The 27,688-nt window shown below is 54.9% G+C and overlaps 1 protein-coding gene across 2 annotated transcripts in view; it reads left to right on the forward strand.

Moving 5' to 3' along the window:
* The window catches only part of LOC134339729 (mitogen-activated protein kinase kinase kinase kinase 2-like), a 95,972-nt gene that overhangs the window by 10,609 nt on the left and 57,675 nt on the right, over window positions 1–27,688 (forward strand). For both annotated transcript variants that reach the window (XM_063036453.1, XM_063036455.1), the window contains exons 2-4: window positions 20,368–20,425; window positions 22,783–22,873; window positions 26,848–26,912. In XM_063036453.1, coding sequence (XP_062892523.1) covers window positions 20,368–20,425; window positions 22,783–22,873; window positions 26,848–26,912 — 214 coding nt within the window. The remainder of the gene's footprint in view (window positions 1–20,367; window positions 20,426–22,782; window positions 22,874–26,847; window positions 26,913–27,688) is intronic.

Consider the following 27,688-nt stretch of genomic DNA (forward strand, 5'->3'; position numbering starts at 1 on the left):
CCAATCCAGGCAACATCCTTGTAAATCTCCTCTGCACCCTTTCTATAGTTTCCACATCCTTCCTGTAGTGAGGTGACCAGAACTGAGCACAGTACTCCAAGCAGGGTCTGACCAGGGTCCTATATAGCTGCAACATTACCTCTCGGGTCCTAAACTCAATCCCACAATTGATGAAGGCCAATGCACCATATGCCTTCTTAGCCACAGAGTCAACCTGCGCAGCAGCTTTGAGTATCCTATGGACTTGGACTCAAAGAGCCCTCTGATCCTCCACACTGCTAGGAGTCTTACCATTAATACTATATTCTGCCATCATATTTGACCTGCCAAAATGAACCACTTCACACTTATCTGGGTTGAACTCCATCTGCCACCTCTCAGCCCAGTTCGGCATCCTATCAATGTCCCGCTGTAACCTCTGACAGCCCTCCACACTATCCACAACACCCCCAACCTTTGTGTCATCAGCAAATTTACTAACCCATCCCTCCACTTCCTCATCCAGGTCATTTATAAAAATCACAAAGAGAAGGGGTCCCAGAACAGATCCCTGAGGCACACCACTGGTCACTGACCACCATGCAGAATATGACCTGTCTACAACCACTCTTTGCCTTCTGTGGGCAAGCCAGTTCTGGATCAACAAAGCAATGTCCCCTTTTATCCCATGCCTCCTTACTTTCTCAATAAGCCTTGCATGGGGTACCTTATCAAATGCCTTGCTAAATTCCATATACACTACATCTACTGCTTTACCTTCATCAATGTGTTCAATCACATCTTCAAAAAATTTAATCAGGCTCGTAAGGCACGACCTGCCTTTGACAAAGCCATGCTGACTATTCCTGATCGTATTATGCCTCTCCAAACGTTCATAATTCCTGCCTTTCAGGATCTTCTCCATCAAATTACCAACCACTGAAGTAATACTCACTGGTCTATAATTTCCTGTGCTATCTCTACTTCCTTTCTTGAATAAGGGAACAACATCCACAAACCTCCAATTCTCCGGAAGCTCTCCTGTCCCCACTGATGTTGCAAAGATCATTGCCAGAGGCTCATCAATCCCCTCCCTCGCCTCCCACAGTAGCCTGGGGTACATCTCATCCGGTCCCGGTGATTTATCCAACTTGATGCTTTTTAAAAGCTCCAGCACATCCTCTTTCTTAATGTCTATATGCTCAAGCTTTTCAGTCCACTGCCAGTCACCCCTACATTCCCCAAGATCCTTTTCCGTAGTGAATACTGAAGCAAAGTATTCCACAGACCGGTTCCATACACACTTTTCCACTGTCACACTTGATTGGTCCTATTCTCTCACGTCTTATCCTCTTGCTCTTCACATACTTGTAGAATACCTTGGGGTTTTCCTTAATCCTGCCCGCCAAGGCCTTCTCATGGCCCCTTCTGGCTCTCCTAATTTCTTTCTTAAGCTCCTTCCTGTTAGCCTTATAATTTTCTAGCTCTCTATCATTACCTAGTTTTTTTGAACCTTTCATAAGCTTTTCTTCTTGACTAGCTTTTCAACAGCCTTTTTACACCATGGTTCCTGTACCCTACCATCCTTTCCCTGTCTCATTGGAACGTACCTATGAAGAATGCCATTCAAATACCGCTGAACATTTGCCATATTTCTGCCTCACATTTCCCTGCGAATATCTGTTCCCAATTTATGCTTCCAAGTTCCTGCCTGATAGCTTCATATTTCCCCTTACTCCAATTAAACACTTCCCTAATTTGTCTGTTCCTATCCCTCTCCAATGCTATGATAAAGGAAATAGAATTGTGATCACTCTCTCCAAAATGCTCTCCCACTGAGAGATCTGACGCCTGACCAGGTTCATTTCCCAATACCAGATCAAGTTCAGCCTCTCCTCTTGTAGGCTTATCTACATATTGTGTCAAGAAACCTTCCTGAACACACCTAACAAACTCCACCCCATCTAAACCCCTTGCTCTAGGGAGACGCCAACCAATAGTGGGGAAATTAAAATCTCCCATCACACCAACCCTGTTATTACTGCACCGTTCCAGTATCTGTCTCCTTATCTGCTCCTTGATGTCGCTGTTACTATCGGGTGGTCTATAAAAAGCACCCAGTAGAGTTATTGACCCCTTCCTGTTTCTAACTTCCACCCACAGAGGCTCAGTAGACAATCCCTCCATGACTTCCTCCTTTTCTGCAGCCGTGACACTATCTCTGATCAACAATGCCACGCCCCCACCTCTTTTGCCTCCTTCCCTGTCCTTTCTGCATCATCTGAAGCCTGGCACTCTAGGTAGCCATTCCCCTGCCTGAGCCATCCAAGTCTCTGTAATGGCCACAAAATATAGCTCCAAGTTCTGATCCATGCTCTAAGCTCATCCGCTTTGATTATGATACTCCTTGCATCAAAATAGACACATCTCAAACCATCGGTCTGAGTGCATCAACTGCCTGTCCTTCCTCTCACACGGTCTCAAAGCTTTCCCTGTTTGTGAGCCTCCTTTCTCCGTCTCTACAGTTTGGTTCCCACCCCCCCCCCCAGCAATTCTAGTTTAAACTCTCCCCAACAGCCTTAGCAAACCTCCCTGCCAGGATATTGGTCCCCCTGGGATTCAAGTGCAGACCGTCCTTTTTGTACAGGTCACACCTGCTCCAAAAGAGGTCCCAATGATCCAGAAATCTGAATCCCTGCCCCCTGCTTCAATCCCTCAGCCACGCAGTTATCCCCCTCACTCTATTCCTACACTCACTGTCGTGTGGCACAGGCAGTAATCCCGAGATCACTACCCTTGTGGTCCTGCTTCTCGGCTTCTTTCCTAACTTCAGGTCCTCCTTCCTTTTCCTACCTATGTCGTTGGTACCAGTACGTACCATGACCTCTGGCTGTTCACCTTCACAATTCAGGATGTCGTGGATGCGATCAGAAACATTCCGGACCCTGGCACCTGGGAGGCAAACTGCCATCCGAGTTTCCTTCCTGCGTCCACAGAATCGCCTGTCTGACCCCCTAACTATAGTCCCCTATCACTGCTGCCATCCTCTTCCTTTCCCTACCCTTCTGAGCCACAGGGCCAGACTCTGTGCCGGAGGCACGGCCACTGTTGCTTCCCCCAAACTGGAGTACTTATTGTTAAGGGGGACAGCCACAGGGGTACTCTCTGGTATCTGACTCATGCCCTTCCCCCTCCTGATCGTTACCCACTTATCAGTCTCCCGAGGCCCCAGGGTGACCACCTGCCTATAGCTCCTCTCTATCACCTCCTCACTCTCCCTGACCAGACGAAGGTCATCAAGCTGCGTCTCCAGTTCCCTAACCCGGTCCCTAGGTATCTGCAGCTCGTCACACCTGGTGTAGATGTGGTCGTCCGGGAGGCTGGGTCCCCTCGATAAGGAACGGTGTGTGTTCCCTTAACTTCCCCTCCCTGAAATCCACAGACAATTCCCTGCTCTTACTGATGTTGAGTGCAAAGTTGACATAGTGACACCACTCAACCAGCTGATCTATCTCACTCCTGTACGCCGCCTCTCGGCAGCCGAGATTCTGCCAACAATAGTGGAATGCAACATAAGAACATTAGAAATAGGAGCAGGAGTCGGCCATCTGACCTGTCGAGCCTGCCCCGCCACTCAATAAGACCATGGCTGATCTGACCATGGACTCATCTCCACCTACCTGCCTTTTCCCCATAACCCTTAATTCCCCTACTATGCAAAAGTCTATCCAACCTTGTCTTAAATATATTTACTGAGGTAGCCTCCACTGCTTCATTGCACAGAGAATTCCAGATTCGCCACTCTCTGGGAAAAGCAGTTCCTCCTCATCTCCGTCCTAAATCTACTCCCCCGAATTTTGAGGCTATGTCCCCTAGTTCTAGTCTCACCTACCAGTGGAAACAACTTTCCTGCCTCTGTCTTATCTATCCCTTTCATAATTTTATATGTTGCTATAAGATCTCCTCTCATTCTTCTGAATTCCAGCAAGTACAGTCCCAGACAACTCAATCTCTCCTCATAGTCTAACCCCCTCATGTCTGGAATCAACCTGGTTCAGCCTCCAAAGCCAGTATATCTTTCCTCAAGCAAGGAGACCAGAACTGCACACAGTACTCCAGGTGTGGCCTCACCAGTTCTCTGTACAGTTGTGTTTAAGAGACTCCTGGGCACGTGAACGTGCAGAGACCGGAGGGATCTGGATAACTGGGATTAACTTAGTTGGGCCTGTTCCAGCTGTGTTCTGCGTTCTCAACCCCCACCCCAGACCCTCACACCCCTATGGGAGAGATGACTATATTGTGGACTCCTGGTACCCTTTATCCAGCGAGCTGGACCCGCTGCCCAATCCCCACGACCAGTTTGGTGGGGGAGTTCTGGATACCTCTGACATCTGACCCCCTCCCCACCCAAGGAAGGCCATGTCCCCTCTCCTGCTCCCGAGAGCTGAGAAGGTTTGGCAATGCCCCTCTCCGGAAAATCCAACAGAGAGTGGCGGACACAGCCCAGCCCATCACAGGCAAAGCCCCCTCCCACCACTGAGCACATCTACCTGCAGTACTGTTGCAAGAACATAGCCTCTATCATCAAGAAACCCCCTTCCAGACCACGTTGTCTTCTCACTACAGGAGCTTCAGGTCCCACACCACCAGGTTCAGGAACAGTTATTACCCCTCAACCATCAGGCTCCTGAACTGGTGTGGGTAACTTCACTCACCTCAACGCTGAACTGGTCCCACAACCTACGGACTCACTTTCAAGGACTCTGCAACCCTTTTGCACACTGGTTGCTTGGCAGTCCTTGGTTATGCATCATAAATTCTATTCTATCTTCCTGTTAATACCTGCAAGGAAATGTGCCTCGGGGTAGTACATGGTGACGTGTATGGACTTTGATCACAAATTCACTTTGGCTTTGAGCTCTGAGGAGGTCCGCGTCCAACCCCATCTTCTGCCTGACACCAACCCCCTTCAACCCCTCCCTTCCACTCCCAACTCGAGCAGAGCCTGTCAATTAACTCAGGATTGGGGACCCGCCATGAGGCGCTTTGCCTTCTTCGTTGTCCTCAATATCTTCACTCCATCTGGGAGACCCCAACCCCACCCCCCGTCGCTCGGCGCCGGCTCCCCAAGCCCGCTGCTGGGAGCAGGAGTGGTGGGGGCAAGGGGAGCACCCTGGTCCTCTGAGCAGGAACCAGCCCACCCGGAAGTTGAGGGGTGGGTCTCCCGAGCGTGCCCCACCTCCCCGCGGGCATGGGTCCGAGGTCCAGAGGGCGCGGTGGGACGTTCCCCTGGGCGTCCTCCTCCAGCGGCCGGTGGAAGGCGAATGCAACGAGGCTCTCCCAAACTTTGAGGGTCCCCCAGCTCACCTTCCCCAGATAGCACAGGCCCTTCAGCCCACAATGCTGTGCCAACCCCTTATCCTACTCCAAGATCAATCTAACCCTTCCCTGCCGCATCGCCCTCCAATTTTCTATCATCCATGTGTCCCTTAAATGTCGTTAATGTACCTGCCTCCACCACCATCCCTGCCAGTGGCTTTCATGAGAACCCCAGAATCTGTGTTTAAAAAAAACTTCTATGGAGTGTTTGAATTTGGAGAAAATTAGAAGTGCAGTTTATGACCCTTCCATTAAGTTTGAAAAAACTTGGAGGCCATTCATTCAGCATTTTCATTTGATGTAATTTGATCATTTCCAAACTTGTTTTATCTCTCTGTACTGTTGTTGGAAGGGAATGGAGTCGTCGGCACTGAGGTTTTCTTCTTTCCCATTTTTAAGTTGTTAGTTTTGCCCAACTCTTTTAGTTTAGTTGATTAATTTTGTTTTTCTTTGGGGATGGGGTTTTTTTTTCTTTCTCATGATTTTTTTTTCCAGCATTTTTTTTTGATTCGTATTATCCGTTGTCAGTTCTACATGATTGGGAGCTTTGTTAACTTACTATATTTGATTCTACAACTACTTTTCTTAAGTGTAACAATATATCTCCTACTATTTGTATTATTGCTATGTTTTGTTTCTATATTTCGAAATTAATAAAAAGATTGAAGAAAGAAAGAAAAAAAACTTCCTTTGACATCCTCCCCCCACCCCACCATACTTCCCTCAAATCACTTTGAAATTAAGCCCCCTCTTATTATTTAATTTGAGGTACAGTGTAGATCTGGCCCTTCAAGTCTTGCCGCCCAGCAACCCATCGGAGGAATTTCGTTAGCCAGGGAGTGGTGAATCTGTGGAATTTGTTGCTGGGGCAGCTGTGGAGGCCAAGTCCTTGGGTATATTTAAGGCAGGAGCTGATAGATTATTGATTGGTCCGGGCGTGAAGGGATACGGCGGTGGGGGGGGGGTGAAGGCAAGGGATTGGGGGCTGAGAGGGAAAACGGATCCGCCGTGACAGAATGGTAGAGCAGACCCGATGGGCCGAATGGCCTGATTCTGCTCATGTGTCTTATGGTGGTATGGATTTAACCCCAGCCTCCTCACGGGACCATTTACAGAGACCAAACAACCTACCAATCAGTACGATTCCTCTCGCAGTCGGAAGGTGTACCCGTTAGTCGTTAACTGGGCATTGTAAATGGCCCTGCGGTTAGCCCAGGGAAAAGTAGGTGTATTGCTGGGCGCTGCAGCTCGGTGGGCTGGGAGGGCCCGGACTGCGCTGTATGTCCAACTAAACCTTGGGAACTCTACCAGGAGAAGCCAGAGAGGTTGGCTGTGCACTGTCTGGAGTTTAGAAGAGTTAAGGGAAATGATATTCAAAAAGAGAAAATATGAAGATTAGATTAGCTCTGTTTGTCACGTGTGCACTGAAACGTCGCATCAAACATCTGAGAGATTGAGGAATTGAAGCTTCAGGTTCAAAATGAGTCTGTTTTTCACATGTGCGTCGAGACAGACTGAAATGTGAAATTGAAGGCATTTAAGATGACAGAGTTGCACTCTGTGTCTGACCCCGGGAGTGTGTGATGGGACGGTGCAGAGGAAGTTTCACTCTGTGTCTGACCCCGGGAGTGTGTGATGGGACGCTGTGGAGGGAGATTCACTCTGTGTCTGACCCCGGGAGTGTGTGATGGGACAGTGCGGAGGGAGCTTCACTCTGTGTCTATCTCCGGGAGTGTGTGATGGGACGGTGTGGAGGGAGCTTCACTCTGTGTCTGACCCCGGGAGTGTGTGATGGGACGGTGTGGAGGGAGCTTCACTCTGTGTCTGACCCCGGGAGTGTGTGATCGGACGCTGTGGAGGGAGCTTCGCTCTGTGTCTGACCCCGGGAGTGTGTGATGGGACGGTGCGGAGGGAGCTTCACTCTGTGTCTATCTCCGGGAGTGTGTGATGGGACGGTGTGGAGGGAGCTTCACTCTGTGTCTGACCCCGGGAGTGTGTGATGGGACGGTGTGGAGGGAGCTTCACTCTGTGTCTGACCCCGGGAGTGTGTGATCGGACGCTGTGGAGGGAGCTTCGCTCTGTGTCTGACCCCGGGAGTGTGTGATGGGACGGTGCGGAGGGAGCTTCACTCTGTGTCTGACCTCGGGAGTGCGTGATGGGACGGTGCGGAGGGAGCTTCACTCTGTGTCTGACCCCGGGAGTGTGTGATGGGATGGTGTGGAGGGAGCTTCACTCTGTGTCTGACCCCGGGAGTGTGTGATGGGACGGTGCGGAGGGAGTTTCACTCTGTGTCTGACCCCGGGAGTGCGTGATGGGACGGTGCGGAGGGAGCTTCACTCTGTGTCTGACCCCGGGAGTGCGTGATGGGATGGTGCGGAGGGAGCTTCACTCTGTGTCTGACCCCCGGAGTGAGTGATGGGACGGTGCGGAGGGAGCTTCACTCTGTATCTGACCCCGGGAGTGAGTGATTATGAAAAAGCAGTGCGTTGCCTCTGTGAAATCTGCTTCCTGTGAGGGTAGGGAGGTTTACTGAGAGGCCGTTTCCCAGGGAGGGGGAGGTGCTGACACTGTAAGGTAATCAGCTTCCGTTCATTGCTTTCCTGTTCCCTGCACATTAGCATCTCAGCACAGCAGCCCTGGCACCCTGGTGATGGGACAGGAACGACATACCAACCCACACAGAGAGGCAGACCTACACTGATAACACCCCGCCCCCATGGATAAACCCAGGCCCATGCTGGCAGTGTGTGCACAACCCCCTCCCGGAAAGTCAATAAAGTGTGTTTTTCAGAGTTTGCATCAGTCTGGGCACAAGTTTCTACTGTTGCACAGCCTAATGTTCCGATCACTGTAAGGATAATTAACAATCTCAACTGGCAGCCTTAAAGGCTTCCCATTCGCTCCCACCGTCCGCATTCCCTGTGGGACCCCACACCATCCAATTCCCCCCATCTATCCCCCCTCCCAATGGGATCCTACCCTTCCCATTCGCTCCCACCGTCCGCACTCCCTGTGGGACCCCACACCATCCAATTCCCCCCGTCTATCCCCCCTCCCAATGGGATCCCACAGCTTCCCATTCATTCCTATCATCTGTACTCCCAATGGGACCCCATCCCTTCCCATTCACTCCCACTGTCCACACTCCCAATGGGATCCTACCCTTCCCATTCGCTCCCACCGTCCGCACTCCCTGTGGGACCCCACACCATCCAATTCCCCCCGTCTATCCCCCCTCCCAATGGGATCCCACAGCTTCCCATTCATTCCTATCATCTGTACTCCCAATGGGACCCCATCCCTTCCCATTCGCTCCCACCGTCCGCACTCCCTGTGGGACCCCCACACCATCCTATTCCCCCCGTCTATCCCTCCTCCCAATGGGATCCCACAGCTTCACATTCGTTCCTACCATCTGTACTCCCAATGGGACCCCATCCCTTCCCATTCACTCCCACTGTCCACACTCCCAATGGGGTCCTACCCCTTCCCATTCACTCCCACCATCCACACTCCCTATGGGACCCCACCCCTTCCCATTCACTCCCACCATCCACACTCCCAATGGGACCCCACCCCTTCCCATTCACTCCCACCGTCCACACTCCCAATGGGACCCCACCCCTTCCCATTCACTCCCACCGTCCACACTCCCATTGGAACCCACCCCTTCCCATTCACTCCCACCGTCCACACTCCCAATGGGACCCCACCCCTTCCCATTCACTCCACCGTCCCTCAGTGCACCTCACCCTCTTACCCTCCCCCAGCAGAGAGCTCACTCCCTCACCACCCCATCCTGCTGCGTGGCCCCTGGCGGAGGCAACGTGGTGTGAAATGGGTGTGAGAAGAAGCACTGTGCTGTGGCAGTGATCTTACAAAACGTCAACCACAGACACCTTCCTGTGTTTCTGAGATGGGGGTGCGGTGAGAGGGGGAGTTGGATAGAAGCTGGTAAGGGCCCCGCGAGTGTGTGATGGGACAGTGTAGAGGGAGCTTCACTCTGTGTCTGACCCCGGGAGCGTGTGATGGGACGGTGTGGAGGGAGCTTCACTCTGTGTCTGACCCCGGGAGTGTGTGATGGGACGGTGTGGAGGGAGTTTCACTCTGTGTCTGACCCCGGGAGCGTGTGATGGGACGGTGTGGAGGGAGCTTCACTCTGTGTCTGACCCCGGGAGCGTGTGATGGGACGGTGTGGAGGGAGCTTCACTCTGTGTCTGACCCCGGGAGCGTGTGATGGGACGGTGTGGAGGGAGCTTCACTCTGTGTCTGACCCCGGGAGCGTGTGATGGGACGGTGTGGAGGGATCATTCACTCTGTGTCTGAACCCGGGAGAGTGTGATGGGACGGTGTGGAGGGAGCTTCACTCTGTGTCTGACCCCGGGAGTGTGTGATGGGACGGTGTAGAGGGAGCTTCACTGTGTCTGACCCCGGGAGTGTGTGATGGGACGGTGCGGAGGGATCTTCACTCTGTGTCTGACCCCGGGAGTGTGTGATGGGACAGTGTGGAGGGAGCTTCACTCTGTGTCTGACCCCGGGAGTGTGTGATGGGACGGTGTGGAGGGAGCTTCACTCTGTGTCTGACCCCGGGAGTGTCTGATGGGACGGTGCAGAGGGATCTTCACTCTGTGTCTGACCCCGGGAGTGTGTGATGGGACGGTGTGGAGGGAGCTTCACTCTGTGTCTGACCCCGGGAGTGTGTGATGGGACGGTATGGAGGGAGCTTCACTCTGTGTCTGACCCCGGGAGTGTGTGATGGGACGGTGCGGAGGGATCTTCACTCTGTGTCTGACCCCGGGAGTGTGTGATGGGACGGTGTGGAGGGAGCTTCACTCTGTGTCTGACCCCGGGAGTGTGTGATCGGACGCTGTGGAGGGAGCTTCGCTCTGTGTCTGACCCCGGGAGTGTGTGATGGGACGGTGCGGAGGGAGCTTCACTCTGTGTCTATCTCCGGGAGTGTGTGATGGGACGGTGTGGAGGGAGCTTCACTCTGTGTCTGACCCCGGGAGTGTGTGATGGGACGGTGTGGAGGGAGCTTCACTCTGTGTCTGACCCCGGGAGTGTGTGATCGGACGCTGTGGAGGGAGCTTCGCTCTGTGTCTGACCCCGGGAGTGTGTGATGGGACGGTGCGGAGGGAGCTTCACTCTGTGTCTGACCTCGGGAGTGCGTGATGGGACGGTGCGGAGGGAGCTTCACTCTGTGTCTGACCCCGGGAGTGTGTGATGGGATGGTGTGGAGGGAGCTTCACTCTGTGTCTGACCCCGGGAGTGTGTGATGGGACGGTGCGGAGGGAGTTTCACTCTGTGTCTGACCCCGGGAGTGCGTGATGGGACGGTGCGGAGGGAGCTTCACTCTGTGTCTGACCCCGGGAGTGCGTGATGGGATGGTGCGGAGGGAGCTTCACTCTGTGTCTGACCCCCGGAGTGAGTGATGGGACGGTGCGGAGGGAGCTTCACTCTGTATCTGACCCCGGGAGTGAGTGATTATGAAAAAGCAGTGCGTTGCCTCTGTGAAATCTGCTTCCTGTGAGGGTAGGGAGGTTTACTGAGAGGCCGTTTCCCAGGGAGGGGGAGGTGCTGACACTGTAAGGTAATCAGCTTCCGTTCATTGCTTTCCTGTTCCCTGCACATTAGCATCTCAGCACAGCAGCCCTGGCACCCTGGTGATGGGACAGGAACGACATACCAACCCACACAGAGAGGCAGACCTACACTGATAACACCCCGCCCCCATGGATAAACCCAGGCCCATGCTGGCAGTGTGTGCACAACCCCCTCCCGGAAAGTCAATAAAGTGTGTTTTTCAGAGTTTGCATCAGTCTGGGCACAAGTTTCTACTGTTGCACAGCCTAATGTTCCGATCACTGTAAGGATAATTAACAATCTCAACTGGCAGCCTTAAAGGCTTCCCATTCGCTCCCACCGTCCGCATTCCCTGTGGGACCCCACACCATCCAATTCCCCCCATCTATCCCCCCTCCCAATGGGATCCTACCCTTCCCATTCGCTCCCACCGTCCGCACTCCCTGTGGGACCCCACACCATCCAATTCCCCCCGTCTATCCCCCCTCCCAATGGGATCCCACAGCTTCCCATTCATTCCTATCATCTGTACTCCCAATGGGACCCCATCCCTTCCCATTCACTCCCACTGTCCACACTCCCAATGGGATCCTACCCTTCCCATTCGCTCCCACCGTCCGCACTCCCTGTGGGACCCCACACCATCCAATTCCCCCCGTCTATCCCCCCTCCCAATGGGATCCCACAGCTTCCCATTCATTCCTATCATCTGTACTCCCAATGGGACCCCATCCCTTCCCATTCGCTCCCACCGTCCGCACTCCCTGTGGGACCCCCACACCATCCTATTCCCCCCGTCTATCCCTCCTCCCAATGGGATCCCACAGCTTCACATTCGTTCCTACCATCTGTACTCCCAATGGGACCCCATCCCTTCCCATTCACTCCCACTGTCCACACTCCCAATGGGGTCCTACCCCTTCCCATTCACTCCCACCATCCACACTCCCTATGGGACCCCACCCCTTCCCATTCACTCCCACCATCCACACTCCCAATGGGACCCCACCCCTTCCCATTCACTCCCACCGTCCACACTCCCAATGGGACCCCACCCCTTCCCATTCACTCCCACCGTCCACACTCCCATTGGAACCCACCCCTTCCCATTCACTCCCACCGTCCACACTCCCAATGGGACCCCACCCCTTCCCATTCACTCCACCGTCCCTCAGTGCACCTCACCCTCTTACCCTCCCCCAGCAGAGAGCTCACTCCCTCACCACCCCATCCTGCTGCGTGGCCCCTGGCGGAGGCAACGTGGTGTGAAATGGGTGTGAGAAGAAGCACTGTGCTGTGGCAGTGATCTTACAAAACGTCAACCACAGACACCTTCCTGTGTTTCTGAGATGGGGGTGCGGTGAGAGGGGGAGTTGGATAGAAGCTGGTAAGGGCCCCGCGAGTGTGTGATGGGACAGTGTAGAGGGAGCTTCACTCTGTGTCTGACCCCGGGAGCGTGTGATGGGACGGTGTGGAGGGAGCTTCACTCTGTGTCTGACCCCGGGAGTGTGTGATGGGACGGTGTGGAGGGAGTTTCACTCTGTGTCTGACCCCGGGAGCGTGTGATGGGACGGTGTGGAGGGAGCTTCACTCTGTGTCTGACCCCGGGAGCGTGTGATGGGACGGTGTGGAGGGAGCTTCACTCTGTGTCTGACCCCGGGAGCGTGTGATGGGACGGTGTGGAGGGAGCTTCACTCTGTGTCTGACCCCGGGAGCGTGTGATGGGACGGTGTGGAGGGAGCTTCACTCTGTGTCTGACCCCGGGAGCGTGTGATGGGACGGTGTGGAGGGAGCTTCACTCTGTGTCTGACCCCGGGAGTGTGTGATGGGACGGTGTAGAGGGAGCTTCACTGTGTCTGACCCCGGGAGTGTGTGATGGGACGGTGCGGAGGGATCTTCACTCTGTGTCTGCCCCCGGGAGTGTGTGATGGGACAGTGTGGAGGGAGCTTCACTCTGTGTCTGACCCCGGGAGTGTGTGATGGGACGGTGTGGAGGGAGCTTCACTCTGTGTCTGACCCCGGGAGTGTCTGATGGGACGGTGCAGAGGGATCTTCACTCTGTGTCTGACCCCGGGAGTGTGTGATGGGACGGTGTGGAGGGAGCTTCACTCTGTGTCTGACCCCGGGAGTGTGTGATGGGACGGTATGGAGGGAGCTTCACTCTGTGTCTGACCCCGGGAGTGTGTGATGGGACGGTGCGGAGGGATCTTCACTCTGTGTCTGACCCCGGGAGTGTGTGATGGGACGGTGCGGAGGGAGCTTCACTCTGTGTCTGTCCCCGGGAGTGTGTGATGGGACGGTGTGGAGGGATCTTCACTCTATGTCTGACCCCGGGAGTGTGTGATGGGATGGGGTAGAGGGAGCTTCACTCTGATCTGTAATGTGGTCCTAATTTACTGAAACTTCACAGAAATTCCCTTTCCTCCTTTTTCATTGCTGAGAGCCACACACCGATGATTAATATCCAAATGTGCTGTGCCATCTCAAGCAACTGCCCATTTTGGAGTTTAATATCTCTGAGAACGTGAGGACTACAACTTCCTCCTCTCCGTGACCTGGGGCCCTCAGCTGGTTCTGGCCCGGGGTCCGATATGCAGCAACGGTCAGGAATTAATTCGATCAGGCTGTTTCCAGGGCCTGTATCTGCGGTTTAGGGTGGGGAATCGTTAGGTGGGACCCCAGACATGAGAGATTCTGCAGATGCTGGAAATCCAGAGCCACGCACACACAAAACACTGGAGGGAGCTCAGCAGAGGCCGGGCAGCTTCTGTGGGAAAGAGTAAACAGTCGAGGACGTTTCGGGCCGAGACCCTCTTTTCCATCGACGCCGCCCGGCCCTGCTGAGGTCCCCCCTGCGTTTTGTGTGGGCAGGCGGGACCCCGGCTTCGAAGCCTCTGCAGAAGCAACTGCGAATGCAGGGCTGCCGGGGGAAGTGTCACACTGTCTGCGACAGTGCAGTTGCCGCGTGCGTGCGTTAAACAGTGCGTCAAAAGCCGTCTTGTGCGAAAGGAAAGTTTACGTCCCGCCAACCCCCTGCAGTGAAGACAAGGCAGGCCTTTGCCTGCCCCCTCCCCCCCCAACAAGACACACGGGAAGGTGTCTGTGGTCGGTGGTGTCACTGATGCCGGCCTACAGCACAGCACATCCTCTCATGCCCGGCTCGTGCCCAGCTGCCTCCACGGGCATCCAAGCTGCCGGAGGAGCGGTTTGGCGGGGGGGTGGCGGGAGCACCACACACCACGGGAATGGGGGCAGGTAGGGGAGGGGAGTGCCCTATCATTGGAGAGGCAGGAACTGGGGGATTACATCACTATCCGTGGGATCTGGCTGTGCATAACTTGACTTCCAGCTACTACTAACACTGACTGTCTTGGTTAGTAGGGATAAAGTCGGGACATAAATTATGGAAATTTGTTTTTCTGCTGGGTTGTTGGACATCACACTGAGGCACAGGTTTGGGCTTCTGATTCACAACAATCGACCAACAGTAATTAAATCCAACTCCTTCAAAACTACCGCATCTTCTCCCGATAATAGCAGGATAATTACACAGTGGGCTCAGATCATCCGAGTAGCATGGCCAACACTAACCCGAGATAGTGCTGTGGCTGTTTGGTTGATAAATGACTGGTTATTTCAGTCAGACGAGAGTCTGTCATTTGGAGAGTGGAGTCTCACGTAGGCCAAGTCAGCTCATGGCAGCAATTAATCTTCATGATAGCTGAATCAGATTGGTGTTTACAAATTCTTGTGCACTGTGAATATTTCAGTTGATTCAGAGACTGAAAGGGGATTGGTCACGTTGGGAGGGTGGATAGAGGGGACGAATGAGAAGGGGTAGGATCCCATTGGGAGTGTGGACAGTGGGAGTGAATGGGAAGGGGAGGGTCCTATTGGGAGTGTGGACAGTGGGAGTGAATGGGAAGGGATGAGGTCCCATTGGGAGTGTGCACGGTGGGAGTGAATGGGAAGGGGTGGGGTCCCATTGGGAGTGCGGACGGTGGGAGTGAATGGGAAGGGGTGGGGTCCCATTGGGAGTGTGGATGGTGGGAGTGAATGGGAAGGGGTAGGATCCCATTGGGAGTGTGGACAGTGGGAGTGAATGGGAAGGGATGGGGTCCCATTGGGAGTACAGATGATAGGAATGAATGGGAAGCTGTGGGATCCCATTGGGAGGGGGGATAGACGGGGGGAATTGGATGGTGTGGGGTCCCACAGGGAGTGCGGACGGTGGGAGCGAATGGGAAGGGTAGGATCCCATTGGGAGTGTGGACAGTGGGAGTGAATGGGAAGGGATGGGGTCCCATTGGGAGTACAGATGATAGGAATGAATGGGAAGCTGTGGGATCCCATTGGGAGGGGGGATAGACGGGGGGGAATCGGATGGTGTGGGGTCCCACAGGGAGTGCAGACGGTGGGAGCGAATGGGAAGCCTTTAAGGCTGCCAGTTGAGATTGTTAATGATCCTTACAGTGATCGGAACATTAGGCTGTGCAACAGTAGAAACTTGTGCCCAGACTGATGCAAACTCTGAAAAACACACTTTATTGACTTTCCGGGAGGGGGCTGTGCACACACTGCCAGCATGGGCCTGGGTTTATCCATGGGGGCGGGGTGTTATCAGTGTAGGTCTGCCTCTCTGTGTGGGTTGGTATGTCGTTCCTGTCCCATCACCAGGGTGCCAGGGCTGCTGTGCTGAGATGCTAATGTGCAGGGAACAGGAAAGCAACGAACGGAAGCTGATTACCTTACAGTGTCAGCACCTCCCCCTCCCTGGGAAACGGCCTCTCAGTAAACCTCCCTACCCTCACAGGAAGCAGATTTCACAGAGGCAACACACTGCTTTTTCATAATCACACACTCCCGGGGTCAGACACAGAGTGCAGCTCCCTCCGCACCGTCCCATCACACACTCCCGGGGTCAGACACAGAGTGAATCTCCCTCCGCACCGTCCCATCACACACTCCCGGGGTCAGACACAGAGTGAAGCTCCCTCCACACCGTCCCATCACACACTCCCGGGGTCAGACACAGAGTGAAGCTCCCTCCACACCGTCCCATCACACACTCCCGGGGTCAGACACAGAGTGAAGCTCCCTCCGCACCGTCCCATCACACACTCCCGGGGTTGATCTGATGACTGCTGGCCCAGGACGTCAGGAAGTCACCCTCAGCACGGTGAGAGCCCCGGGGGTGTTGTACCCTCCATCTAACCCAGAGCCCAAGTTACAAGCACCAGCGCCCACCTTTTCAGTCCGCAGTGCAGCAGATGCCTGACTGGGGAACAGAATCCAACATCAAAGTGAAGTTTATTGTCACATACACAGTTCCTCATCTGCGGGCGTGCTCTGAAAAAAAAACTGATTTTCAGATGTGTCAGATACGCGGCATTCGGAAGAAAAGTAGAAATTAAAATACATTATTTAAATTGCTGGAGGAAGTCAGCAGATCAGGCAGCGTCTTTGGAGGGGATCTTTATTGTTTATTCCTCTCCGTGAATGCCGCCTGGCCTGCTGTGTTCCTCCAACATTTTGTGTGTGTGTGTGTTGCTCTGGATTTCCAGCGCCCGCAGGGTCTCTTGCATTTACAAATGTTATGCAAATTTCTACAGAGACAGTCACATTTACAACAAAGTGAAGGTCCTTTAAGACCGCAAAGTGGGTCTGAGCGTGGCGGTGAGCAGGGTTGTGCCGGTCGGATCAAGAACCGAACGGTCGAAGGGAAGTCGCTGTCCCTGAACCTGGTGGTGTGGGACTTCAGGCTCCTGTGCCCCCTGCCCGGTGGGAGGCTGGTGGGAGATCGCCGATGATGGACGCTGCCCTTTTGAGGCTTCTCCTCCTGCAGATCCTATCGACGGAGGGGAGGGATGTGCCCGGGGTCGAAGAGGGGGGGGGGTGGCGTTGAGAGTTTGCAAGGTCCTTTATTTGGATGGTCTTGTTGATTGAGGATCGAGGATTTGGAAGTCCGAGGGTGTAGAGCAGGGGTTCCCAACCCGGGGGTCAAGAAACCCCTCCAATAATGGTCAGGGTCCATGGCGTAAAATAGGTTGGGGAGTCCTGGTTTAGAGGGTCCCTTGTTTGGACGGTGCTGATGGTTGAGGGTTTGGAGGGTCGAGGGTTTACAGGGTCCTCTGGCTGGCCTTGTTGATTGGGGGTCGAGGGGATGGAGGTTCGAGGTGTTTGGAGAGTTGAGGGTTTAGGAGGTCCTTTCTTTAGACAGTCTTGTTGATTGATGGTTGAGTGTTTGGAGGTTTGATGATTTGGAGGGTCAAGGGTTTGGAGGTTCTGGGGTCTAGGGGGTCCTTCATTCAGACAGAGTTGTTGAGTGAGGGTCGAGGGGATGGAGATTTGAGGATTTGGAGGGTCGAGGTTGCAGAGGTTCGAGAACTTGGAGGGTGTAGAGGGTCCTTTGTTCGGACAGTATTGTTGATTGAGAGTTGAGTGTTTGGAGGTTCGAGGATCTGGAGGGTCAAGGGTTTAGAGGGTCCGCTGGACGGTCTTGTTGATCGAGAGTCAAGGGGATGGAGGTTCGAGGTGTTTGGAGAGTTGAGGGTTTAGGAGGTCCTTTCTTTGGACAGTCTTGTTGATTGAGGTTCAAGGTTTTGGAGGGTCAAGGGTGTAGAGGGTTCTTTGTTCGGACAGTATTGTTGATTGAGCGTCGAGTGTTTGGAAGTTTGAGGGTTTAGAGGGCCCGCTGGACGGTCTTGTTGATCGAGGGTCAAGGGGATGGAGGTTCGAGGAATTGGAGGGTCAAGGGTGTAGAGGGTCCTTTGTTCGGACAGTATTGTTGATTGAGGGTTGAGGAGATGGAGGTTCAAGGACTTGCAGAGTCACGGTGTTGGAGGAGCTGCTGTCCCCATCCTGATGGGGCACAGACCCCACCACGGACTCGGGATAGGTGGGATGTCCTCCCTCTCCCTCCCCGCCCCCACCTCAGCTACTGGCGACCGTGATGGGACAAACCCTCCCTGCTTCAGGCACCATCTCTGTCGTCAGCTCCGCAGATCGTTAGCAAGGCTTCCTGTTTTGAAACGGCATCCGGCTGTGAAGAAATGTGTGCATTCATATTGCGCCTGGCCCTTCTCTGGCCCCCCCACCCCCGCTCACCATAGGGGTAGGGCAGCCTGTTCTTTGCATGGCCACTCCCGTGACAGAGGGTGGACGGGCTGCTAATGTGCGCACAGAAAGACGCCGCAGGGGGCGGAGACTTTTATATACTTTATTGTCGCCAAAGAATTGATACTAGAATGTACAATCATCACAGCGATATTTGATTGTGTGCTTCCCGCTCCCTGCAGTACAAATCAATAGTAAATATTAAAAATTTAAATTATAAGTCATAAATAGAAAATATAAAAATGGAAAGTAAGGTAGTGCAAAAAAACCGAGAGGTAGGTCCAGATATTTGGAGGGTACGGCTCAGATCCGGGTCAGGATCCGTTCAGCAGTCTTATCACAGTTGGAAAGAAGCTGTTCCCAAATCTGGCCGTACGAGTCTTCAAGCTCCTGAGCCTTCTCCCGGAGGGAAGAGGGACGAAAAGTGTGTTGGCTGGGTGGATCGTGTCCTTGATTATCCTGGCAGCACTGCTCCGACAGCGTGCGGTGTAAAGTGAGTCCACGGATGGAAGGTTGGTTTGTATGATGTGCTACGCTGTGTTCACGATCTTCTGCAGCTTCTTCCGGTCTTGGACAGGACAACTTCCATACCAGGTTGTGATGCACCCTAGAAGAATGCTTTCTACGGTGCATCTATAAAAATTAGTGAGGGGTTTAGGGGACAGGCCAAATTTCTTTAGTTTTCTCAGGAAGTAAAGGTGCTGGTGGGCCTTCTTGGCAGTGAACTCTGCTTGGTTGGACCAAGTCAGGTCATTTGTGATATTGACCCCGAGGAACTTAAAGCTTTTGACCTGTTCCACTTGGGCACCACCGATGTAAATTGGGTCGTGCGGTCCACTACTCCTTCTGAAGTCAACAACCAATTCCTTCGTCTTGCTGACATTGAGGGATAGGTTATTGTCTTCGCACCATGCCACCAGGTTCTTAATTTCCTCTCTGTACTCAATCTCATCATTACCTGAGATACGGCCTACAATTGTTGTGTCATCAGCAAACTTACATATTGAGTTTGATGGAAACTTGGCTACACAATCAGGGCTGTGCAGTGAGTACAGCACTGGAGAGTTCGGTTTGTTCAGCAGCATCTGTGGAGAGGGAGGGGGGGAACGAGGAACTGTTGGCGTTTTGGGTCCGAGGGCCTCGATCAGGGCTGAAACGTGTGTGTTCCTCACTGCCCCTCCCATATCGCGACGCTCCCTCCCGCAGCGCGGTGCTGGGCACAGTCTCTGCACTATTAGCAGAACTCCAGTAGATCGACTGTGGGCTGTACTGGAACACAATCCTGTTCCTGCCGTTCTCCTCGGTAATCACTGAGGTCCCTGCACTGTCCGTCCAGGCATTGAGGGTTGAGGGTGGAGGGTTGAGGATTTGGAGGGTGGAGGATTGGGGGGTTAGAGGGTCCTTTGTTCAGGCAGTCTTGTTGATTGAGGGTTGAGGGGAAGGAGGTTTGAGGATTTGGAGGGTTATGGGTTTAGAAGGACCCTTTGGACAGTCTTGTTGATTGAAGGTCAAGGGGATGGAGGAACGAGGATTCGGAGGGTTGAGGATTTAAAGGGACTTTGGGACAGTTTTATCGATTGAGGGTTGAGAGGATGGAGGGTCGAGGGTTTGCAGAGTTGCGGTGTTGGAGGAGCTGTCACCCCGCACCCCCCCCCCAAACTGTCGATGGGATTTAATATCACATTAAAACCAGGAGTGCCGGAAAGCCGGGATAGATCCGATGAAAGCAGGGAAAGTCAGAAACACTTCGCAAGTCGGGCAGCATCTGCGGGGAGAGGGAAAAGATGAAAAATTAACACTATTTGGCACATGCACATTGCACTATAAAGTGAGATGTTTGCATCGACAACCAACAAAGTCCGAGGATTGCTGGGGGCTGTCCGTGCGTGTGGGTGCCAACCTAGCGTGGCCAGAACTCACCAACCCTAGCCCGTACGTCTTTGGACTGTGGGAGGAAACCAGGGCACCCAGAGGAAACGCCTGTGGTCATGGGGAGAACGTACAGACTCCTTACACAGTGGTGGGAATTGAACTCGGCTCACTGGCGCTGTCATGGTGTTATGCTAGCCGTGAGGCTACCGTTTCTGTAATCAGCCGAAAAGTTAGCTCACTTATCAGGCCAATGATCGCTCCGTGAGGTGCCCCGTCGTCCTGGAGCATCTCTTTCGCTCCCCATGCACGCTGCCCAGCCTCCTGTGCATCTCCCACGTTTTGTCTCAGACTCCCCCCCCCCCAGAATTTAGCTGCGCCCGCGGCCCTTTCCGAACGTTACCAGCGCTGCCGCTAACTCTCATTCCCTCCGTTGCCCAGGCTCGGAACACGGACACCAGCGAGATGTCCGCCATCAAGATCATTAAGTTGGATCCTGGTAAGTGAGCGAGCCGTCACGAACAGAAGCACGGTGAGGTACCGCCGTCGCCGACAGACCGGACTCTCACTCGTTACTGGACCGCGCTTTATTTTAACTGTGCACAAGGGGAACGGCATGGCTCCCGTTACCCACACTGTTACGGAGTCTCGGTAAACTCTAGAGCAGGGATTCCCGATGTTTTTATGCCATGGACCCCTACCATTAACCAAGGGTCCTCTGGATGTCAGGTTGTGAACCCCTGCTCTAGGGAGAGTTGTGCGTGAGAATCCCAGGAGAGGAGCAGTTCCTGAGATACTCAAGCCACCCTGTCTGGCCCCCCAGCGTAGCTCAGAGCAACACACGCTGAATGCTGGAGGAACTCGGCGGGCCAGGCGGCATCTGTGGAAAAGAGTGAGCAGTTGACGTTTCGGGCCGAGACCCTTCGTCAGGACCGGAAAGGAAGCGCGGGGGGGGGGCAGGGGGAGAGAAGTCAGAGTAAGAAGGTGGGGTGAGGGGTGGAGAGAGGAGAGGAAGATGTACAAGGTGGTAGGTGATAGGTGAAACTGGGAGAGGGGAAAGGGTGAAGTAAAGAGCTGGGAAGTTGATCAAGGGCTGGAGGAGCGGGAATCTGATGGGAGAGCGTAGGAGACTACGGAAGTCCATGCGGTAAAGATATGTTCCCGGGAAGGATGCGTAGCTGTGTTGCATTGGACTTAAAGCATCTTGCAGACTTTCCCAACGTGGTCAAGGTCACTTGCATCACATTTCTCCCCCATTCTGATGTTTAGTCCCAACAGCAACTGAACTTCTTGACCGTGTCGACGTGCTTTTACGCACTGAGTTGCTGCCACATGATTGGCTGATTAGATATTTGTGTTGACACTGAGTCTACATAAAATTATACCATATCCGGGGAGTGAAAGTGCAGGAAAGCAAGCCCTTAGTCCATTAATGGCAAAGACATAATCAGGGATGAGTCTATAGTAATGAATTGGAATTGGTTTATTATTGCGCAGTGAAAGTCTTGTCTTGCTCGTCGTTCATACAGATCAGATCATTACACAGTGCACTGAGGTAGAATAAGGTGAAACAGTAACAGAATGGAGAATAAAGTGTCACAGCTACAGAGGGAGAGTGCAGTGCAGGTAGACGATAAAGCGTAAATGTCATAGATTGTGAGGTCAAGAGTCCAACCTTGTAAGGAACTACTTACTAGCCTTATAACTATAAATAAGTATAGTCTTATAAGGTGGCGAGTTGGAGCTATTTCTCTACCAAAGGAGGTGGAAGGCACTCCTTCCCTCCGCTAGCCTGCAGGTCACCCTTGGACTAAGGTGTAGCACCTGCTTAGCCCCCCCGATCAGTCACATGGAGCCGTGGGAGCAGGTAGTGGATGGTCGTATGAGCAGCCGATGCAAATCACAAGACCACTGACACCAGGCTAGACAATCTCTGAAGAGTATTGATACTGGCTGTGGTCAGCCGTCTCGTAAAGACACTGCCCAGAAGAAGGCGATGGTAAACCACTTCCGTGGGAAAAAATTGCCAAGAGCAGTCACGGGTGTGGAAAGACCAGGATCGCCCACGTCATACGACATGTGATGACGATGAGCCTTACAGTGCACTAGATGGTCCATGGTGTTCTGGAGGGTTAGGGTTATGCAGGTTGGTTTAAGAGGAGCTGGAGATTCGAGGGGTTCCTCAAGGAGATAGAGAGTCATGTAGTTGGAGTTTCGAGGGGTAGGAGGGTGTTCTTGATCAAGATTCAAAGGGTTAGGGGTTGGAGGTGTTCCTCAAGGGGATAGAGAGTCATGTAGTTGGTGTTTTGAAGGGTTGGAAGGTGTTCTTGATCAAGATTCGAAGGGTTGGAGGTTTGAGGAGCTGGGGCTTCTGCATTTTTGAGGATCCCTTGCTTGTTGATTGAGGTTCGAGTGATTGTGGGATCTTATTGATTGAGGGTTGAGGGTTCAAGATTTGGAAGTTACTTTTGTTTGAACGGTCTTGTTGATTGAGGGTCAAGGGATTTGGAGGGTTGAGGATTTTGAGGGTCCTGTGGACGATCTTGTTGATTGAGGGTCAAGGGATTTGGAGGGTTGAGATTTGGTGGTTTGAGGACTCGGAGGGGACTTGCTGATCGAGGCTCGAGGGTTTGGAAGTTCCTTTGTTTGGTCGGTCTCGTTGATCGAGTGCCGAGGGTTGGTGATGTCGTGTCAAAGGTTTGGAGGGTTGACCGTTTGGAAGGTCGTGGCCTTGAAGGCTGCCGGCCCGCCCGATGGTACAGGGCGCCCACCACGGCAGCACCTCTCACGGGACGGCGGGGTGGAGAGAGTTGCCCTCTCTGTTAACACTCCCTCCCTCCCTCCCTCCGCCCACAGGTGACGACTTGTCCTCCCTACAGCAGGAGATCAGCATGATGAGGGGCTGCAAACATCACAACATCGTCGCCTACTTCGGCAGCTACTTCAGGTGAGCGGGGCAGGGGTGGGGGGGGGTCTTCGCCCATTTGCCCCTGGGGTGAGGTCTCATCTGCCCCCTGCCCCCATCACCGGGTTCCTACTGGGGTCTAATGAACCACTTAAAGATGAAAGATGAGCTTTATTTGTACAGCAAAATGCGTTGTTTGAGTCAATGACCGACACGGTCTGAGGATGCACACAAGTGTCTCCGTGGTCCTGACGCCAACGTAGCACGCCCACACCTCACTGACCCTAACCCGTACGTCTTTGGACTGTGGGAGGACCCAGGGGACACGGACACGGAGGCAGGAAGATCGCACAAACTCCCTGCAGAGAGAGGTGACGAATCCCGGCTGCTATGCTGCCCCCTGCTGGGCAGGTACTCGATAACCAGCGGCCCAGAGCTGCAGGGCCACGTGGATCTGATCAAACACTGACCCCCACCCACCCCCAGACTGTACAACCATTAGATGTAGCTCATCACCCCTCCTACAGCGGGACACTCCCTCCTCACCCCTCCCTCAGTGTGACCCTCCTCGCCACCCCTTCCTCAGTGTGACACTCCCTCCTCACCGCCCCTCCCTCAGCGTGACACTCCCTCCTCACCGCCCCTCCCTCAGCGTGACACTCCCTCCTCACCGCCCCTCCCTCAGTGTGACACTCCCTCCTCACCGCCCCTCCCTCAGCGTGACACTCCCTCCTCACCGCCTCTCCCTCAGTGTGACCCTCCTCACCGCCCCTCCCTCAGCGTGACACTCCCTCCTCACTGCCTCTCCCTCAGTGTGACCCTCCTCGCCACCCCTCAGTGTGACACTCCCTCCTCACCGCCCCTCCCTTAGCGTGACACTCCCTCCTCACCACCCCCCCTCAGTGTGACCTTCCTCGCCACCCCTCCCTCAGCGTAACACTCCCTCCTCACCACCCTCCTCAGTGTGACCTTCCTCGCCACCCCTCCCTCAGTGTGACACTCCCTCCTCACCGCCCCTCCCTCAGCGTGACACTCCCTCCTCACTGCCTCTCCCTCAGCGTGACACTCCCTCCTCACCGCCTCTCCCTCAGCGTGACACTCCCTCCTCACCACCCCCCCTCAGCGTGACACTCCCTCCTCACTGCCTCTCCCTCAGTGTGACCCTCCTCGCCACCCCTCCCTCAGTGTGACACTCCCTCCTCACCGCCCCTCCCTTAGCGTGACACTCCCTCCTCACCCCCCCTCAGTGTGACCTTCCTCGCCACCCCTCCCTCAGCGTGACACTCCCTCCTCACCACCCCCCTCAGTGTGACCTTCCTCGCCACCCCTCCCTCAGTGTGACACTCCCTCCTCACCGCCCCTCCCTCAGCGTGACACTCCCTCCTCACTGCCTCTCCCTCAGCGTGACACTCCCTCCTCACCGCCTCTCCCTCAGCGTGACACTCCCTCCTCACCACCCCCCCTCAGCGTGACACTCCCTCCTCACTGCCTCTCCCTCAGTGTGACCCTCCTCGCCACCCCTCCCTCAGTGTGACACTCCCTCCTCACCGCCCCTCCCTTAGCGTGACACTCCCTCCTCACCCCCCCCTCAGTGTGACCTTCCTCGCCACCCCTCCCTCAGCGTGACACTCCCTCCTCACCACCCCCCTCAGTGTGACCTTCCTCGCCACCCCTCCCTCAGTGTGACACTCCCTCCTCACCGCCCCTCCCTCAGCGTGACACTCCCTCCTCACCACCCCCCTCAGTGTGACACTCCCTCCTCACCGCCTCTCCCTCAGCGTGACATTCCCTCCTCGCCGCCTCTCCCTCAGTGTGACACTCCCCCTTCACCGCCTCTCCCTCAGCGTGACACTCCCTCCTCACCACCCCCCTCAGTGTGACACTCCCTCCTCACCACCCCCCCTCAGTGTGACACTCCCTCCTCACCGCCCCTCCCTCAGCGTGACACTCCCTCCTCACTGCCTCTCCCTCAGCGTGACACTCCCTCCTCGCCACCCCTCCCTCAGTGTGACACTCCCTCCTCACCACCCCTCCCTCAGTGTGACACTCCCTCCTCACCGCCTCTCCCTCAGTGTGACCCTGCTCGCCACCCCTCCCTCAGCGTGACACTCCCTCCTCACCACCCCTCCCTCAGCGTGACACTCCCTCCTCGCCGCCTCTCCCTCAGCATGACACTCCCTCCTCACCCCTCCCTCAGTGTGACCCTCCCTCCTCACCCCTCCCTCAGTGTGACCCTCCTCGCCACCCCTCCTTCAACGTGACACTCCCTCCTCACCGCCTCTCCCTCAGTGTGACCCTCCCTCCTCACCGCCTCTCCCTCAGTGTGACACTCCCTCCTCACCACCCCTCCCTCAGTGTGACCCTCCCTCCTCACCGCCTCTCCCTCAGTGTGACCCTCCCTCCTCACCGCCTCTCCCTCAGTGTGACACTCCCTCCTCACCACCCCTCCCTCAGTGTGACCCTCCCTCCTCACCGCCTCTCCCTCAGTGTGACACTCCCTCCTCACCACCCCTCCCTCAGTGTGACCCTCCCTCCTCACCGCCCTCCCTCAGTGTGACCCTCCTCGCCGCCCCTCCCTCAGCGTGACACTCCCTCCTCACTGCCTCTCCCTCAGCGTGACACTCCCTCCTCGCTGCCTCTCCCTCAGTGTGACCCTCCTCGCCACCCCTCCTTCAGTGTGACACTCCCTCCTCACTGCCTCTCCCTCAGCGTGACACTCCCTCCTCGCCGCCTCTCCCTCAGCATGACACTCCTTCCTCGCCGCCTCTCCCTCAGTGTGACCCTCCCTCCTCACCCCTCCCTCAGTGTGACACTCCCTCCTCACCGCCTCTCCCTCAGTGTGACCCTCCTCGCCACCCATCCCTCAGTGTGACACTCCTTCCTCACCGCCTCTCCCTCAGTGTGACACTCCCTCCTCACCAACTCCTCAGTGTGACACTCCCTCCTCACCGCCTCTCCCTCAGCGTGACACTCCCTCCTCACCGCCTCTCCCTCAGCGTGACACTCCCTCCTCACAGCCCCTCCCTCAGCGTGACACTCCCTCCTCACCGCCTCTCCCTCAGTGTGACACTCCCTCCTCACCGACCCTCCCTCAGTGTGACACTCCCTCCTCACTGCCTCTCCCTCAGTGTGACACTCCCACCTCACCGCCCCTCCCTCAGTGTGACGCTCCCTCCTTACCAACTCCTCAGTGTGACACTCCCTCCTCACCGCCCCTCCGTCAGTGTGACACTCCCTCCTCACCGCCCCTCCCTCAGTGTGACACTCCCTCCTCACTGCCCCTCCGTCAGTGTGACACTCCCACCTCACCGCCCCTCCCTCAGTGTGACGCTCCCTCCTTACCAACTCCTCAGTGTGACACTCCCTCCTCACCGCCCCTCCGTCAGTGTGACAGTCCCTCCTCACTGCCCCTCCCTCAGTGTGACACTCCCTCCTCACCGCCCCTCCCTCAGTGTGACACTCCCTCCTTGCCCACCGGCCCCCCCCCCTTGTCGCTGTCCCACTGACCCCGGGTTGGAAGTGAAGAGTTGTGTCCTTCCAAAGCAGGAGGTGGTGTGTCATTTCTTTTTAACAACCAGAATAAACTTGGCTCATAATTTTTTTAAAAAATTGTTTAGAAGAACAAACCGTGTAGAGCCTTTTCAGGCTTGCATTGACTGGTCTCGGAACATTTCCCTCAAGCCAAAAAGGGTGCGGCCGGCTCACACGGCGTTACACCAGTGTAATAACCAACCAGCCTCCTCACCCAGCTCGGCCGCCCCCCCCCCCCGGTGGCGGGGGACTCCCTCCCCACCGAGCCCCTGCGGAGGTTGCACCCAGCACGTCCTCCAGCGGCCCGGAACGAGGCGGTTCAGTGGCGTTACCCCCAGGGGAGCAGGCACGTGGTGGGCCGAGCGGCCTCGGCCAGTCGGCGGAAAGTGCCGCCGCTGGCGGGTCGGGGGGCGGTCATCGTCCCAGTGCGGTTTGGTGAAGAACGTCGGCTGAGCCTGTCTCCCCTCTGCTTCGTCTCCTCCCAGGAACAACAAGCTGTGGATTTGCATGGAATTCTGCGGGGGAGGGTCCTTGCAGGACATCTACCAGGGTGAGTGACGTCTGTCTGGGGGGTCAATCCCAGGGGGAGGGGGGAACTCCCCAGGGTGGGGAAAGTCTGCAGCAACTCCTCCAGGGGTGTCTGAATGGATCTCCCCCGGACCGGGGTTCACATCCCAACCTGTCGTAACCAGAACACACGGCCCACCGATCTGAGCAGGAGACCATCCGCTGCTGGACTCCCATCTTTGTCCCACTAGCTTTGCCCCAAATCCCACCCGTGTCACTTATTAAAGGTCTCTCAGCATCGCACCCCCCTCCAAAGCTCCCAGTCAAGTTGATCGTCATGTAACTAGATACATGTACACCGTCAAACGGGACAACTAGATCAGGGTGTAAAGTTCAGTAGTACACATAACACACAGTAATTTGGGAACGCGAGGATAAACAAACTAGGGTGTTTAAATTAAATACTGTCAAGTACAGAACAGATTAACCACTGACGCTTCGAGTTCAGAAGACTAATGGCCCAAGGAAAGACATTGTTTCCCATCCTGACCGTTCTTGTCTTTATACATCGGAGACTCCTGCCTGATGGTAGAAAGTCAAAGAGGATGCTGGATGGATGGGTGGGATCCTTGATAATACTGAGGGCCCTGCGTAGGCAGCGCTCCTGATAAATGTCCCCGATGGACGGTAGGGAGACCCCTATGATCCTCTCGGCCGTTTTGACAGTCCTTTGTAGGGACTTCCGGTCCGATGCTCGGCTGCTCCCAGACCAGATGGAGATGCAACTTGTCAGGACGCCCTCCTGTAAAAGACAGATAA

This window comes from Mobula hypostoma, chromosome 30 (assembly GCF_963921235.1).
Source record: "Mobula hypostoma chromosome 30, sMobHyp1.1, whole genome shotgun sequence".
Lineage (NCBI taxonomy): Eukaryota > Metazoa > Chordata > Chondrichthyes > Myliobatiformes > Myliobatidae > Mobula > Mobula hypostoma.